This window comes from Glycine soja, chromosome 17 (assembly GCF_004193775.1).
Source record: "Glycine soja cultivar W05 chromosome 17, ASM419377v2, whole genome shotgun sequence".
Classification (NCBI taxonomy): Eukaryota; Viridiplantae; Streptophyta; class Magnoliopsida; order Fabales; family Fabaceae; genus Glycine; species Glycine soja.
The window spans coordinates 37,959,595-37,973,462 of NC_041018.1; the positions used below are offsets into that span (position 1 = coordinate 37,959,595).

Below are 13,868 nucleotides of genomic sequence, written 5' to 3' on the forward strand. Positions count from 1 at the left end.
GTCGGGGAACTTGTTTGTTACACCTGAATATATAGAAGTGGAAAAACTTCAAAAAGTTCAACGAGTCTTGGCTTATTCCACTCGTTCTATGCAGTAAAGACTTGGTTCAATTATACCAAGTAAATAACATGTGAATAAACATATATACTACCATATATCAAATCAAAACTAAATCAATTGTATTATCTCATTGTTAAGCTACTTCTTCTTATTTACGTTGGACTAACATACCATTGTATTAACGTTTTAAGCCAAAAGTTGAAAAAATCAAGAGAAAGAAACATGCCTTAAATGTCATTTTTTATGTCGTGCACGAGATCATAGTAATTGGGACTCAAGCAGTACACAATACGAAGACCAATTAAAAAAAAAAGTGTCAATCAGTCAAACTTCATGTAGCTCCTTTTATTTAAACAAGCTCGATCAACCAATTTATAGAACAACCTTAATTTCTCTGTCAAAATTAAACAAATATTTTGCTATTCCACTTTCTCTCACCCATTAGCCTTTGATATGAATTTCTTATTAACACCATTAAACAATGAGAAAAAAAAGAAAAACCACTGAGATTACCAGCGAATATGGTGATCACAACTTTTCTTGAAACAACTGAATCTATAAATTTCAACATAACAAACTTCAACGACCCTGAGAGTGCAAAAAACATGGCATAAGAGTGATGAACAACGAGGGGTCCATAGACCTAAACATAGTGAGCTATCTTTTTCAAGTAGGAAGAGCCTTGTCCGGAAAAGTTAGAGTATATAAATGAGGGACAATTTTAACCCTTAAGTTAACTTTATTCTAAAAATCTAAAATTGTTTCAGAACATATTCAAGATTAATTCAAAGGGTCACTCACTATATTATCCACGCATCAAGCCCAAAAAATGCTAGATGTGAGGGAATGTATTGAGAAAAACTCAAGTCTGATATTAGCTAAAAGTAAAGTAAGTTATAGTGAGGGGCAATCCTCACCCCTTGAATTAGGTTTTGGGGTTGAGTTAGGCCTAAATTCACATTCTAAGAATCTAAGAGTTCTAACCAACATATCCACGTCGTTCACCTTCACCATTGAAAGAGCTGCAACAGAAAACATAGGTGACGGTTTCACCTTTTACATAGGCTACCAGATTCCTCCAAATGCAACTAATGGCACTTTTGGCCTTTTCAACGTCACCTCCAATCCCTTCATTCCCCAAGTTGCAGCTTTGGACTTTGACTTGTGACACTTTGTTTATTTGCCTTTTTTTTAATGGACTTTGTGAGATTTGATAAACTTCTTCATTAAATGATGAAGATGTACCTTTTGACTTGTTGGATGCTTGTAGCTTTGGGCTTTAACTTATAATTAGTTTTTCACCTGACTCATCTAATGATATTTGTTGTGGTGAAGTAGACTCCTTTTTTTAATAAAAAATATTAATTAGTGAATGAAAGTGCATTTGCAAAGGGTATACAATATTGGGTATGTCAGTCTTATTTGCATTTTGGGTGTGAAGGAGTTCAAGTGTTGTTGAGCTTAGAATTTGTTGCATATCTCAATTGAACATTGTGAATGTTGCTACATTGGTATCATAAAGACTTTCAATTGTATCTTGAACCTAAAAAAGATTTAAAAGTTTTCAATATTTATTTAACTGTTATAAAAAATAATTCTTTATATACAAAACATTAAACTTGGTTGTTGGGTACTTGGATAGCTGTTTGCATTCTCTACAACTGTATTGATTTACCTTTTTTGTAACTTTCTTTTGGCATCTCTCACATGCAACATAATTCTAATCGAACCATTGATCTCATTGATTGTTGCATGAATTGTGAACAAATTATCCGATTATTTTATATATGTTAAAACTAAGAAAAAATAAAGTATTATTGAATATTATGAATATCTGTGGCTCTGATTCTCATCTCATGAACATTATATCTTGCAAAGATCTCTATTTTTTGAAATTCTCTCGTCAAGATCAATGTTGGTAGAACTTGGAGGAGATAGTTCTTTTATTTGATGTTGCTCCATTTTTTTTCTACAAAGTAGTTATTTAAAATAAAATTTATAACTTTTTAGCTACATCAATCAAAAAACTAGAATAAACTAATGATTTTGTTTATTGAATGTTACAAAATGTGTATAATAAAATAAAATAAAAAAGGAAGTTCATTTTACTATATATTGAACTTTGCAAAATTAGGATTGTCTAGATTGATATAAATCTTTGTACTTGAAGTTGAGTTGATCGAATACTCATCTGAAAAATAATTATTAAAATATAATTATTAGTAAATTAAAATTATTATAGTAAATAAAATATACAAAAATTATTGTAAGAAGAAAGTATGATATAGACTTAATTGAATTAAAATTCTTTATTTATTAAATAAGTTGAATTGAAAACAATACTTAAGATAGTAAAGAAACATCTCAAATAAATAAATAAAAATCAAATTAAATAAGCATGCTAATATAAAAATAAAGAGATAGAAAATTATGGATCAATTTTTTATTTAAATGTTATTTAAAGATTTTATATATATATATATATATATATATATATATATATATATATATATATATATATATATATATATAAGTAAAGGAAAAGAGATAGAGTAATAAGATATATAAGGTATAGAATATAAATTTTGTTAAGGATTTTAAATGTGTGAAAGTAATCAAACCTTTGAATTTCTTAACCATGATAAAAGTGATTGCAATTATCTTTGAGCTTTCTTCTTGAATGTTGATTGCTTTTTCAGATTTTGAGACTATGTTTGTCTACAAAGTAACTTTAACAACTTCATTTTTTAAAATAACCAATAAAAAGGAGATGTGAAAATATAATGTTCTATATTACATTATATTGTTTAAAGAAATGTGTATATTAATGAATTGTTCAAAATTATTATTTAAACAAAATTTATAATTAATAAAGTAAGGATAATTTATTTACTCTTTTAGTTGCAATTTCAATCTCCTTATTTTTTGTTGGTTTGCCACTAACAAGTACCTTTTCATTTCCAAGTGCATGAAGTATACCAATAATGTCTATAATAAAAATATGAGATATGTTGGAGTGAAATAAATTAGTTATGAATTTGCAAAAAAATTAATGTTGTACTTGTTAAGACAGCTCTATCATCCATCCTCATCCTTTGAGCTAGAGTTTCCATTGAACCAAACTCAAAATAGTATAGAGGAATGCTAATGGATATGTTATTGATTTTCTTGACAACATTAGTAAGCAAAAATAATCCTTTAAATATTCTTTTGAGAGGTTTATATGCATCACTTGTTGAGATAATTCTTAAATTATATATGGTGTATAAGTTTGCCTCATGTAAAATATCATTGAATTTTAAAATCATATTTTCCCGCTACATATAGTGGACTTTTTTATTGCAGTATATTTAAAAGTGCAAATCAGGTTAAAATTAAAAACATTAAATAAATTTAATCAATATAAAATTTGTTTAAAGTAATTTAATGTAAAAAAATTTGCATTTTGTGACATGTAATATTGGAGATAGTAAATAAAGTTATATTTGCAATAGTTAAAGTTGATGTGAAATATATTTTTTACAAACTAATATGAAAAATAAATAAATTTCAACTTTGTTTAACCAACATATTTTTTTATAGATTAGTTTGAACACTAATTTTAGATCATGAACTTTGTTGATGTGAAATATATATTTATATTTATAGAATAGAAAATATATTAGAATTTAGAAATTACTAATATGAAAAAACTAAATGATATGTAAAATATATATAAAAAAATAGTTATAGAATATAATATAAAACATTGAAGAATGGGGATTGTGAACTCGAGAAATATTTGAAGATCAATAAGATTGAATCAAAATATTTTTGTATATGATTTTGTTATATTGTGAGTAACATTAAAGAAAGAAAAAGGAAAAGAAAAGTGAGGCATAAAAGGAGAATGTTTTCCTTTTTGATATCATCAATTTTGTTAACGTGACGGCTTAAGAGTAAAGGAATTCAACTTTTATATTTTATAAATAGATTATTTGAAAATAAAATTTGATAAAAAAAATTAACAAAAACATATATAGAAGTACAGGACCTGGTGGTGATTAAAACAAGTAATGTGATAAAAGATATAGAAGAAAAATATATTGTGAAGAATATGTTCTGAAAAAATATATTCTAAAAAAAAGTATATGAATGTATATTGGAAAGAATATGTTGTGAAAAAATATATTCTAAAAAAAATTATATGAATGTTCACCGACCCCACCGTCGGAGCCGGTAAGAAAGAAAGAAGCCCAACTAAACTAACGACAAGTCAAATCGTACTTCTCCTTTCATTAAACTATATTTTCTTCACGATTTCCTCTAATTACAGACATAGCCCCGCATTCGACGAAACGCAACCTCGTTCATTGCAACTCCTCTGTTAAACTTGTGAGTCATTTCATTTCCAAACGCTTTAGAGGCCCATCTTCCAATCATGTGAATTTTGTAATTTGTTTTACAATATAACAATTGGGGTTTTGTCAAAATTGTTACTTGCTGTAGTTTGATCTGTTAACATAGGAACTGAAGTTATTATAGTAGCTAGATGATGATGATGATGATGAATACGATGATGCTTTTTGCTCCGCCTTTTTCCCTCTGATGTTGTTTGGCTTTACCTTTTTGGACTAATGAGTTTATGATTTTACTGTTTTTTATTTGTTAGAGATTAGAGATATGCAGAAGTGTTCAGAATTGCTTGATTTTACTATTGTTCAATTTTAATGCCGTCATGATGATGAAATCTAAGTTTGAGTGTGGAAACCAAGATGCTATTGTTGATGATGGAGAAATTAGTTTGAATAATGGTCAGCTGCTACTGCAAGACATTCAAGAAATAAGCAAAGCTCTTTATGCCCCTTCTAGACCTTCCTTCTCCTCAGTTCATAATCGATCCAAGTCTGCGGGAAAAACCCATTTGTCGAAACCTCAAGTTGCCCTAACCCCCGGATTTCTAAAGGAAGATCTGTTTCCTAGGGACAAGAAATTGTCTTCAGCATGGAATTGGAAGAAGCCTTTGAAGGTTTTGACCCACATTGGTGGTCAAAAGTTCAAATGTTGCTTTAACCTTCATGTCCACTCTATTGAGGGCCTTCCTTTGAGTTTTGATGGCATTAGGTTGTGTGTGCATTGGAAAAGGAAAAACAACATTCTGCAGACACGCCCAGCAAGGGTTTTCCAGGGTGTTGTGGAGTTCAATGAAACTTTGAGTCATGGATGTTCTGTTTATGCTAGTCGTGCTGTGTCTGGTCACTCTGTCAAGTACGAGTCTAAGCGTTTCTTGATATATGCCTCTATTGCAGGGGCACCTGAACATGACATAGGGATCCATCAGGTTGATCTCACAAGGCTTTTACCTCTGACTTTAGCAGAGTTAGGGGGTGATAGAAGTTCGGGGAAATGGAGCACAAGTTTTAGGTTGACAGGAAAAGCTGTAGGAGCGAGCCTAAATGTTAGTTTCAGCTATCAAGTAATGAAGCATGAGTTAATGGAATTTGGTGGTGATAATTTGAATGTTCTCAACCTTGTTAATCTGAAGCCAGGCAGGCCAAGCAGCACAAGCAGTGTTTTGGATTTTAGTCCTATCCCTTTTCATTCTGATGATATGATTTTATCCCGTGAAACATTGATGAATTCCAGCTCAAGTCTTTCCAAATCAATCAGTTTCCTATATCAAAAACTTGATGAGGGGAACATCCACAATTCAGCACAAGCAGACTCGGAGCATTTTGGACCACTTAAATCCCATGTTGTTACAGAATCAGAGTCACCTCTAGAATCAAATCAACATGAACCTGATGACAATGAATTTTCCATTATTGAACAAGTAGAAACATTGGAAGGGGATTCCTTGGAACTTGGTCAGATAGGAAATCAAACAGTTGATTTGTCAACAGTTGAAATCATTGATGTGGATGATATTATTAAGGAAGATGACATATTTATTGACAAGAACACGAGATTTGATTCAATGGATAACATATGCACTAGTTGTGTAAATGACACTATGGCAGATGACAGCAAACATAAACGCAGTAGTTCATGTGTCAGTATAACTTGCATCAAGGATGCTGATATACTTCCTGAGACATCAAAGTTTCTTGACCAAGAATGCTACCTTAATGTTAAATCAAATTATAAATCACATAGAATGGAAAAAAAATCAAGTAGCTTGGATTTTATCACTGAATCTATTGCAAATGATTTCTTAAACATGCTGGCCATGGAGAGTGGTTCATTTGGCTCAAGTTGCGATGGTGATCCCAAGTCTCCCAGAGAGAAGCTTTTAAGAGAGTTTGAAGAAGAGGCTCTAGCTTCAGGTAACTTCACCTTTGATTTCATTGCAAATGAAGAGGAATTGGGGACAGGTACAGTTGTAGATAGTTATGGGGATTGTACTGTGGACTCAGATTTGTCTTTATTTATTCAAGCTGCTGAAGAGGAGCATGCAAGGGAGAATCAGTTATTGATGCAGAGAAGGAAGGCCAAAATTCTTGAAGACCTGGAAACTGACTCATTGATGCAACTTTGGGGTTTAAATGAGAAGGATTTTGAAAATTCTCAGGGAACTTATTCTGGTGGTTTTGGAAGTCCAATTGAACTACCCAATGAAGAATCCTCCGTATTACCTTCAATTGGACAGGGGCTTGGTTCATTTGTTCAAACTATGGGTGGAGGCTTTCTGAGGTCCATGAGTCCTTCCCTGTTCAGGAATGCTAAAAATTGTGGGAACCTCATCACCCAGGCTTCTAATCCAGTTGTTTTACCTGCAAAAATGGGTAATGACATACTGGAGATACTGCAGCATGTGGCTTCTGATGGAGTTGAAGAACTGTGTCATCATATCTATAAATTAATGCCTTTGCAGGATATCACTGGGAAATTCATTGAACATATTGTGCAGAAAGCGACAACAGATGAAGGGGCTCCTGTAAGGTTAGCAACTGTGTTTGTGGCATTACTTGTGAAAGACTCTTTCATCTAAAGTATTTGATTTCTTTTTTTCTGATTTCCTTTCTTAATTCTGTTTCAGGCAGGGGTCATGGCAGCATGATTTGTTTGAAGAATTTCCATGTGGTTATTTAACAGATGAAGGCACGAGCTTGGACACTGTGTCTCCTGAAGCTGTAGGTCCCATGACTGTTAATAAGATTGAAGCCCGTTTGATCGATGGGTTAAGAATACAGTCTGGCATGTTGAATGAGGAGGCACCATCATATATCCGTCCCCAACATGCAAAGACACCTGCTGTTGGAGGCAGAAGAACCAACTGGAAGGGGTTTCCCACATCAGAGAGAATTGCTAAATTGCAACTAGAAGATTGTGGAGAAAGTGGCAATGATAATGATGGATTAATGGGGCTGTCAATAACATTTGATCAGTGGTTGAGATTGGATTCTGGCACCATTGAAGGAGATCAGAATTCAGAGCAAATTTTGAAGATCCTTGAAGTACACCATTCTAAAATCAGAGAGTTAGATGAATTGAAAAATGCCACGGACTGGTTAAAATCATATGGCAGAAAGCTCGGACATTATGGACTCTTAGGGAACCATCTAACAGTGGCTTTTATGATCCAGCTCAGAGATCCTCTACGAAATTATGAGCCTGTTGGTGTTCCAATGCTGGTTCTGACTCAGGTAGAAAGAGTTTGCATTAGTGCAACACCACAAGACTACAGCGATTTTCTTGATGAAAAGGAAAAGGGAATGGACAATGAGGCCCTGCTAAATGAGACAAGTAGCAAGAGTATGGAATATACGAATACTGACAACGAAGCCACTCAATTTCGTTTTAAAATCAAAGAGATTCATCTCTCAGGAGTCCTCAGCAAAGCCGGAAGCAAGCAACGTTGGGGTACTGCAACTCAGCAACAGTCTGGGATCCGGTGGTTACTTGCCAGCGGCATGGCCAGTGCTGCCAAACATTCATCTTCAACATCAAAGGCAATTGTATTATCATCCCCTCTGTTTACCAAGAAGTTGCTGAATGAGGATGCCCTGTGGAGCATTTCTTGTGTTAATAGTATCATGGGGCCTAATAGTAAAGAGCTGCCAGCTGAAAATGTACACATTCGGAACCCTGATATCATCTTCCCAAGTTGAACTGTCAGATCATTTCTTACATGCAATATAGTCATTTTTTTCTTTTTTCTTTTTTTAAATTTCTCCATGTAGATAGTTGTTATAGTATGTTAAGTTATACGAGTCAGCTTGCCCAAATTTTTAAATTATATGTTAAAATTTCTGGTCTTCTTGGAAGCGACCCTTTTTTCTTTCAATTACCCTTCCTGATGTATACTCAAATCTAAAGACTAAACACAGTTTGGCTATTTTGTTTGGTTTGATATGCAACTGCTAATGCTGCTTGCAATTAATAAAATGTGACTGATTACGTCTAAATTATTGTGCCTTTACTTTTCAATTGTCATGGCTAACTTGTTTGTGTATAAAAAATTTCTTAACCACAATTGCCAGTTGAGACATAGGCATGTAAGAAAAAATATATAACAAAGTAAAGTTGAATTAAACTTCTTTTATAAGATAAAATTGGTTCATTCATAAGTTAATCTATAAATGTTTTCTCATTTAGTTTCTTCAAAAACTGATTTTTATTTTTGTTTAAGTTAATTTTAACTTATAGGAGAAACTTTTATAGGTGCATATTAAGAAACTTTTTCAAGCTTAATTCATTTTAATATTTGTTCATGCTGCTAAGCAGTCTTCTCTGAACTCTGAATTGAAAAATCTACTTTTTTGACCCTTCGTGAGTGCAAACATGTTTGACTCTCCAACCTGACTATATGGTTTCACATCCCGTAACATTTACCTGATTGGATACTAATCCTTTTATTCAGTTATATTTTTTCTATATATACTTTCTAGACAGCTTTTTTATAATTCAATTTTTCTCTCTATCTCTATCATACTATTTAATTTATCATACTATTTAATTTATCTCACATTTTTCTTTAAAAACTTCGTACCCCATTACCCAGAGGTTCTTCGCTATGCGAAGGTATGGGGGAGGGATATTGTACGCAGCCTTACCCTTGCATATGCAAAGAGGCTGTTTTCGGATTCGAACCCATGACCAACAAGTCACCAAGGCACAACTTTACCGCTGCACCAGGGTTCGCCCTATCTCACATTTTTCTTTCCTCATGTTTTTTTTAGTTGTAAAAAAAGTTGTACAAATATAATTTTCCCCCTATTATATGAGCTGACCAAGAAGGCAAGAATTCAAGAAAGCATTAATTTTGTCTGTTCAGTTGTTTAAAACAAACAGAGTTTCTTAACCTGGGCCTACTCAGGATTTTTAGCACAATCTCTTCTAAACTGTATGTAGGGGGAGGGATAATTCTTAAAATTCGTACATAATTAGTAAAATAATTGGTTTTCGCCTTAAAAATGGTCGTATTAGGATATTATAAGGGGGGAAAAAGTGATATATATCTTTACTTGTGATGCTATATACTAAGTGGGAGGATAAACATAAGCCTCTAATTTCTTTAATGGCTCGATAGTTTCTTAAATTCTGATGCGTCTTTCAGTCTCCAGACTCCAGTTTTAACATGAAGACTATGTTTGGACGAAGGGTGATGAGAAGATGGAAGAGAAAACTATTAAATGTGATAAGTGGTTTCTCTTATTAGGGAGTTCAATAATTATGAAGCAATGAAATGTTGGAGAACATATTCCGCTTTCCAATGTCCAAATGTTGTGCCTCTGATCTAATTGGGGGTAATTAGAGAACTAGCTTTTCATTTCATCTTTTTTTTTTATAAAACTTCCAATCATTGTCTAAGAATCCAATAATAGATCTAAGTCTCTTGACTGGATAAAATTTTTCAAAAAATACTTATAAGAGAAAAAAAAAAGTAAGAAAAAACAAACTAAACTCTATAAATTAAAATCAACTTATGCTTCTTAATAATTGGAGAAGTTAAATGAAATGATCAAGCTTCTATAAAAAGTCAAGTATATAAGTTAATTTTAGCTCATATAAGTAGCCCAATTTATTTTATTTTCTTTTTCTATAAATTTTTGTAGAGAAATTAATTTATCCAAACAAAATCTTAGTAGTAGGCTTCAAACTTCTATAAGGCAATTGATGAAGGGAATGAATATTACAGACAGAAAATTTCCAGACCTTTTTCTTTATTTCCATTAGAAGGACAGTATCATTCTTTGGATGAAGCGTGCGTTTGATTTATTTGCTTATTTACTTGTGATGAGTAGAAAAAACTCAATTTTTGGTTTTGTCGGAAGTGTGCCGTGAATTTCTGCTGATAGAATCAAAACATTTTTGGACGGACTTGGATATATGACAAGTCTTTCTACCGCTACAAACTCGTTACACTCGTAGTGTTGGTCCTTTAACGCTCATTGTTACTGTTTAAGTTCATAACATGTCGGTTTTTTTTTCCCACTTCCTTGTTATCTAGTCGTCACAGGAACTTGTTCATTGGAGATCATGTTGTCTGTTTCTTCCATGACTTACCATCATGTATCATATGTTTGATATAGTAGCATGAAGCAAAGCAGGTATATATATATATATATCTTTATTCCTTCAGATATGAAGTTTCATGCTTATTAAAAGAGATTGATATATCTTATTCATTTTCCATTTTTTATTAGATCCTCCTTATAGTCGTATCGACCTGAATTAATCTTGATGAGATAGCATGGTAACTGTCAGAAACTTTTGTCGTAAAGATAACAAAAGCATACTTTAATTTCCTATATTTCCTTAAAGATCTATTCTACAAGAGCAGTTATTATTAGTTATTATCATTGATGATGGCTTAAAAAAAACATGGCAAAAGCACTTGCAGTATTTAATAAGAAAGTACTAATAGATGTGGCCAACAAAACATAATATATACACTGCCAAAACTTCTCTTCATATTCGACCTAGGAAGAACTTGGATGAGTGTGGTTGCCTTCGTAGGTTGTTATTACATACCTTGGGTCATCCTTGTCTCTCTCCACTCTCTTTTTCACGTTGCATCCATCCACTGAACACCTATAGTAATTCCTGTTCATAAAAAGAAAAATAAAATAGAAAACTCCTGTATATATAGCATGCATCTTTCTTAAGTATCGTGGTTTTAATTTAAGTAGTAATATATTGCATTATATATGTTCATTGATTAAGTAGTTCTAATTAAGTATGCAATTAATTATTTGTTTTGTGTTTCTTTACTCTCTTTTCTAATTAATCGTTTATTTGAACTCTTGTCGAAAAATGTTTAATTAAGGCCACCATATTTTATTATATAAATATGTATTAGGCACACATACCTTGGATTGGGACTGTTTTTCACCATTTTCTTTCCGTACTTCCTCCATCTGTAGCCATCATCAAGAACTTCAATCTCTGACATTATTTTGAATGCAACTCTCTCTCTAACTTCCCTATTCTCACGTCCACTGCTAGTATCTTCTAATATTACACACAACCAATAACTATAAGCAAAAGAGAATATACAAATAGTTGAAAATATTCATATCAGTTATTTTAGTAATCAATTGTATTATAGCATGTTTGGATTCTTGTTTGGAGTGTTCCAAATTCAGTTTTGAAAGTAAACTCAATTTTATCAAATGTTTGATCATTTTTAAAAGTATATTTGCACACTTATATTTTACTTGAAACCAAGTTTGTATAAAAGCAAGATCAAGATTTCTTTTGCAAACTTAGTTTACAGACTAAAAATTATCTCAAAATTAAGTTTGTTAACTTTAACCCAAACATGCACTTTGTCATTTGAAAATGACCATATAAACATCTCAAAAGCTACAAAATAAAACACACTTTCATCATCTCATGAGGAACAATTAATTTGATATAATTGGATGACCGTATAAAAAAAATTTACATTGTGTGTCAGTATATATGATTATTAAACTCATTCATTCATAGTTGAAAACGTTCATATCAATTACTATAGTACTCAATTGAACTAGTAATTGAAAATGGATATATAAACATCTCAAGCTACAAAACAAAACACACTTTCATCTCATGAGGAACTACTAATGTATATGCTTACTGCTAGAAGACCCTTCAAAGTGGCTGCTTCCTCCTCCAAACTCACCTGCATTACTGACTTGATGAACCTGGTTTGAGACATTCTCAGAAGCAAATGACTCAAGACCATCATGCATCCACTGATTATCATCGAATTTCAAGTACTCAGAGAGCTCAAAAGGCCACTGGTTGGTGAAATCATCACTGTCAGGTGTATCTGGTGGTGGTGGTTTTGGTATTTTGTCTGTCATTTTGGTACAAACTGAATTATTAGAAAAGAAATTATCACGGCGCAAACAATATATAAACGCACACCACAGTCATAGTTTTTGGTAAGGCGGCTTCATGGTACCTTCCTTTAATTATAGGAAGTTTCGAAGGTAATGAGCAAAGCAGCAGAAATTTAATGCCACGTACCAATGTTTGTGAGTCAAAAAGAATATTTAAAACCAACAAAGGTTGGTTCAGTCCATACAAAAAAAACATATTTATATCCCATAAAAATTTAGGTTCGATTAAAAACTCTTATTAGTTAGTAATTTATAAGTACATATGTAAATATTCATTGAGTCTTAATATCTTTTTGACTTTGGTTATCTCCCTAGATTTAATTCACCTAAGCATTTTTAAAAATAATAATAAAAAAGAATATTCAAGAATAGTGAATAGAGGACAAAGTATGAGTGGGGCACACCATCAGGGAAGACTTGGGGAAGACTTTCAAGAGATGCTATATAATGTTGATTATTGAGATTCAAAAGACTTGTTAGAGTTAGACCAATTAGCCCCTTCACAACGGAAGTGCAAGTCAAAAGTGATGGTGTTTTTTTGTGGTCTAAGATTGCAAGTTTCTTCGAAACATAAGTAAGTCACTGCTTTCATCTGAGCTACTAGAAATAAATTGACTTCATCTATCTTACGTACGTTCTTTAATTAATTTACCCTCCCGCAAGTGGAGGGTGCTCTAGCTTCTAGACTATGATCTTAGTGTGCCATTCAAACGTTAATGGATTAAGGATTAATTAAGTGCTTGCTCCGAAAAGGTGAAAAATAAAGAAAATGAATAGTGAAAATAAAAGTCTGATTTATTTCTCTCTCCGTAATTATGCATGATTAATGCAAAAATTCATAGCTAAGTTTATTTCAATGAACTTATAGAATAAAGGGTTCTTACATTCGCAACTAATTAAAAATCGGATTAAGAAATAATTCTTAAACTAGTTATTGTAAAAGTAAACAAAAATTTCTAATTTGTTTATATCGTTAATATATATGCATTTCTAATTCCATGTCAATTTTTTTCACTGTCTCTCATTCTATGCCTTGAAGTATTATAACATGGTCTCATTAATATTGATTTGGATGCCCATTTAACTACTACATTTTGTTATGGTTTCATTTTAACTATTCCAAGTATTTGCTCAACGCTATGTCTGAATATAATAATGTGTAAAATGCATTGAAATGAGACAAAATGAAACGAAGTGTAATGGAAGTAACTGATAAAGCAAAAGAGAAAGAAAAAAAATATATATTTTTCATTATATTGTTATGATGGAACTAAAAGGTATATAAAAAAAAAAGTACTTCTATCACATACCTAAAATTTGAGCTGAAGGAACAAAAAGTATTGAAAGAAATAGAATGAAATGCATTTCATCATATTCTACTCATCTTAATTGGCACAATAACAATATAATTTCACTTTATCACTTTTCATTAGTCCAAAAATGGCCTAGGTTAAGATATCAAGAGTGTAAGTATGATTTTCTTTATTACAATAT

The 13,868-nt window shown here is 32.0% G+C and overlaps 2 protein-coding genes across 4 annotated transcripts; one reads left to right on the forward strand and one right to left on the reverse strand.

Moving 5' to 3' along the window:
- The first annotated feature begins 4,305 nt into the window (after positions 1-4,305).
- On the forward strand, positions 4,306-8,447 carry LOC114393756 (protein PLASTID MOVEMENT IMPAIRED 1-RELATED 2-like). 2 transcript variants are annotated; one of them, XM_028355184.1, is made up of 3 exons: positions 4,306-4,434; positions 4,712-6,981; positions 7,079-8,447. In XM_028355184.1, the coding sequence occupies exons 2-3, from the start codon at positions 4,778-4,780 to the stop codon at positions 8,148-8,150; spliced, it is 3,276 nt and encodes a 1,091-aa protein (XP_028210985.1). In that variant the 5' UTR covers positions 4,306-4,434; positions 4,712-4,777; the 3' UTR covers positions 8,151-8,447. The 2 variants fall into 2 exon arrangements, with proteins under 2 accessions (XP_028210985.1, XP_028210986.1); XM_028355185.1 differs by having other exon boundaries at positions 4,313-4,434; positions 4,719-6,981.
- A 2,298-nt stretch (positions 8,448-10,745) lies between these two features.
- Positions 10,746-12,376, reverse strand: LOC114392975 (probable WRKY transcription factor 50). Of its 2 annotated transcripts, none has more exons than XM_028354237.1 (3): positions 12,107-12,376; positions 11,355-11,493; positions 10,746-11,088 (listed from the first exon to the last, which is right to left on the reverse strand). In XM_028354237.1, exons 1-3 carry the CDS (start codon positions 12,333-12,335, stop codon positions 10,965-10,967), a joined length of 492 nt encoding a protein of 163 aa, XP_028210038.1. In that variant the 5' UTR covers positions 12,336-12,376; the 3' UTR covers positions 10,746-10,964. The 2 variants fall into 2 exon arrangements, with proteins under 2 accessions (XP_028210038.1, XP_028210037.1); XM_028354236.1 differs by having other exon boundaries at positions 11,355-11,496; positions 12,107-12,373.
- Between the last annotated feature and the right edge of the window lie 1,492 nt (positions 12,377-13,868).

Coding starts and splice junctions, on each gene's coding strand:
- LOC114393756 (XM_028355184.1), top strand. CDS start 4,778: ATGATGATGAAATCTAAGTTTGAGTGTGGAAACCAAGATGCTATTGTT. Junction 6,982..7,078: donor GATGAAGGGGCTCCTGTAAG/GTTAGCAACTGT, acceptor ATTCTGTTTCAG/GCAGGGGTCATGGCAGCATG.
- LOC114392975 (XM_028354236.1), bottom strand. CDS start 12,335: ATGACAGACAAAATACCAAAACCACCACCACCAGATACACCTGACAGT. Junction 11,497..12,106: donor CTTTGAAGGGTCTTCTAGCA/GTAAGCATATAC, acceptor GTGTAATATTAG/AAGATACTAGCAGTGGACGT. Junction 11,089..11,354: donor AAAAACAGTCCCAATCCAAG/GTATGTGTGCCT, acceptor TTTTATGAACAG/GAATTACTATAGGTGTTCAG.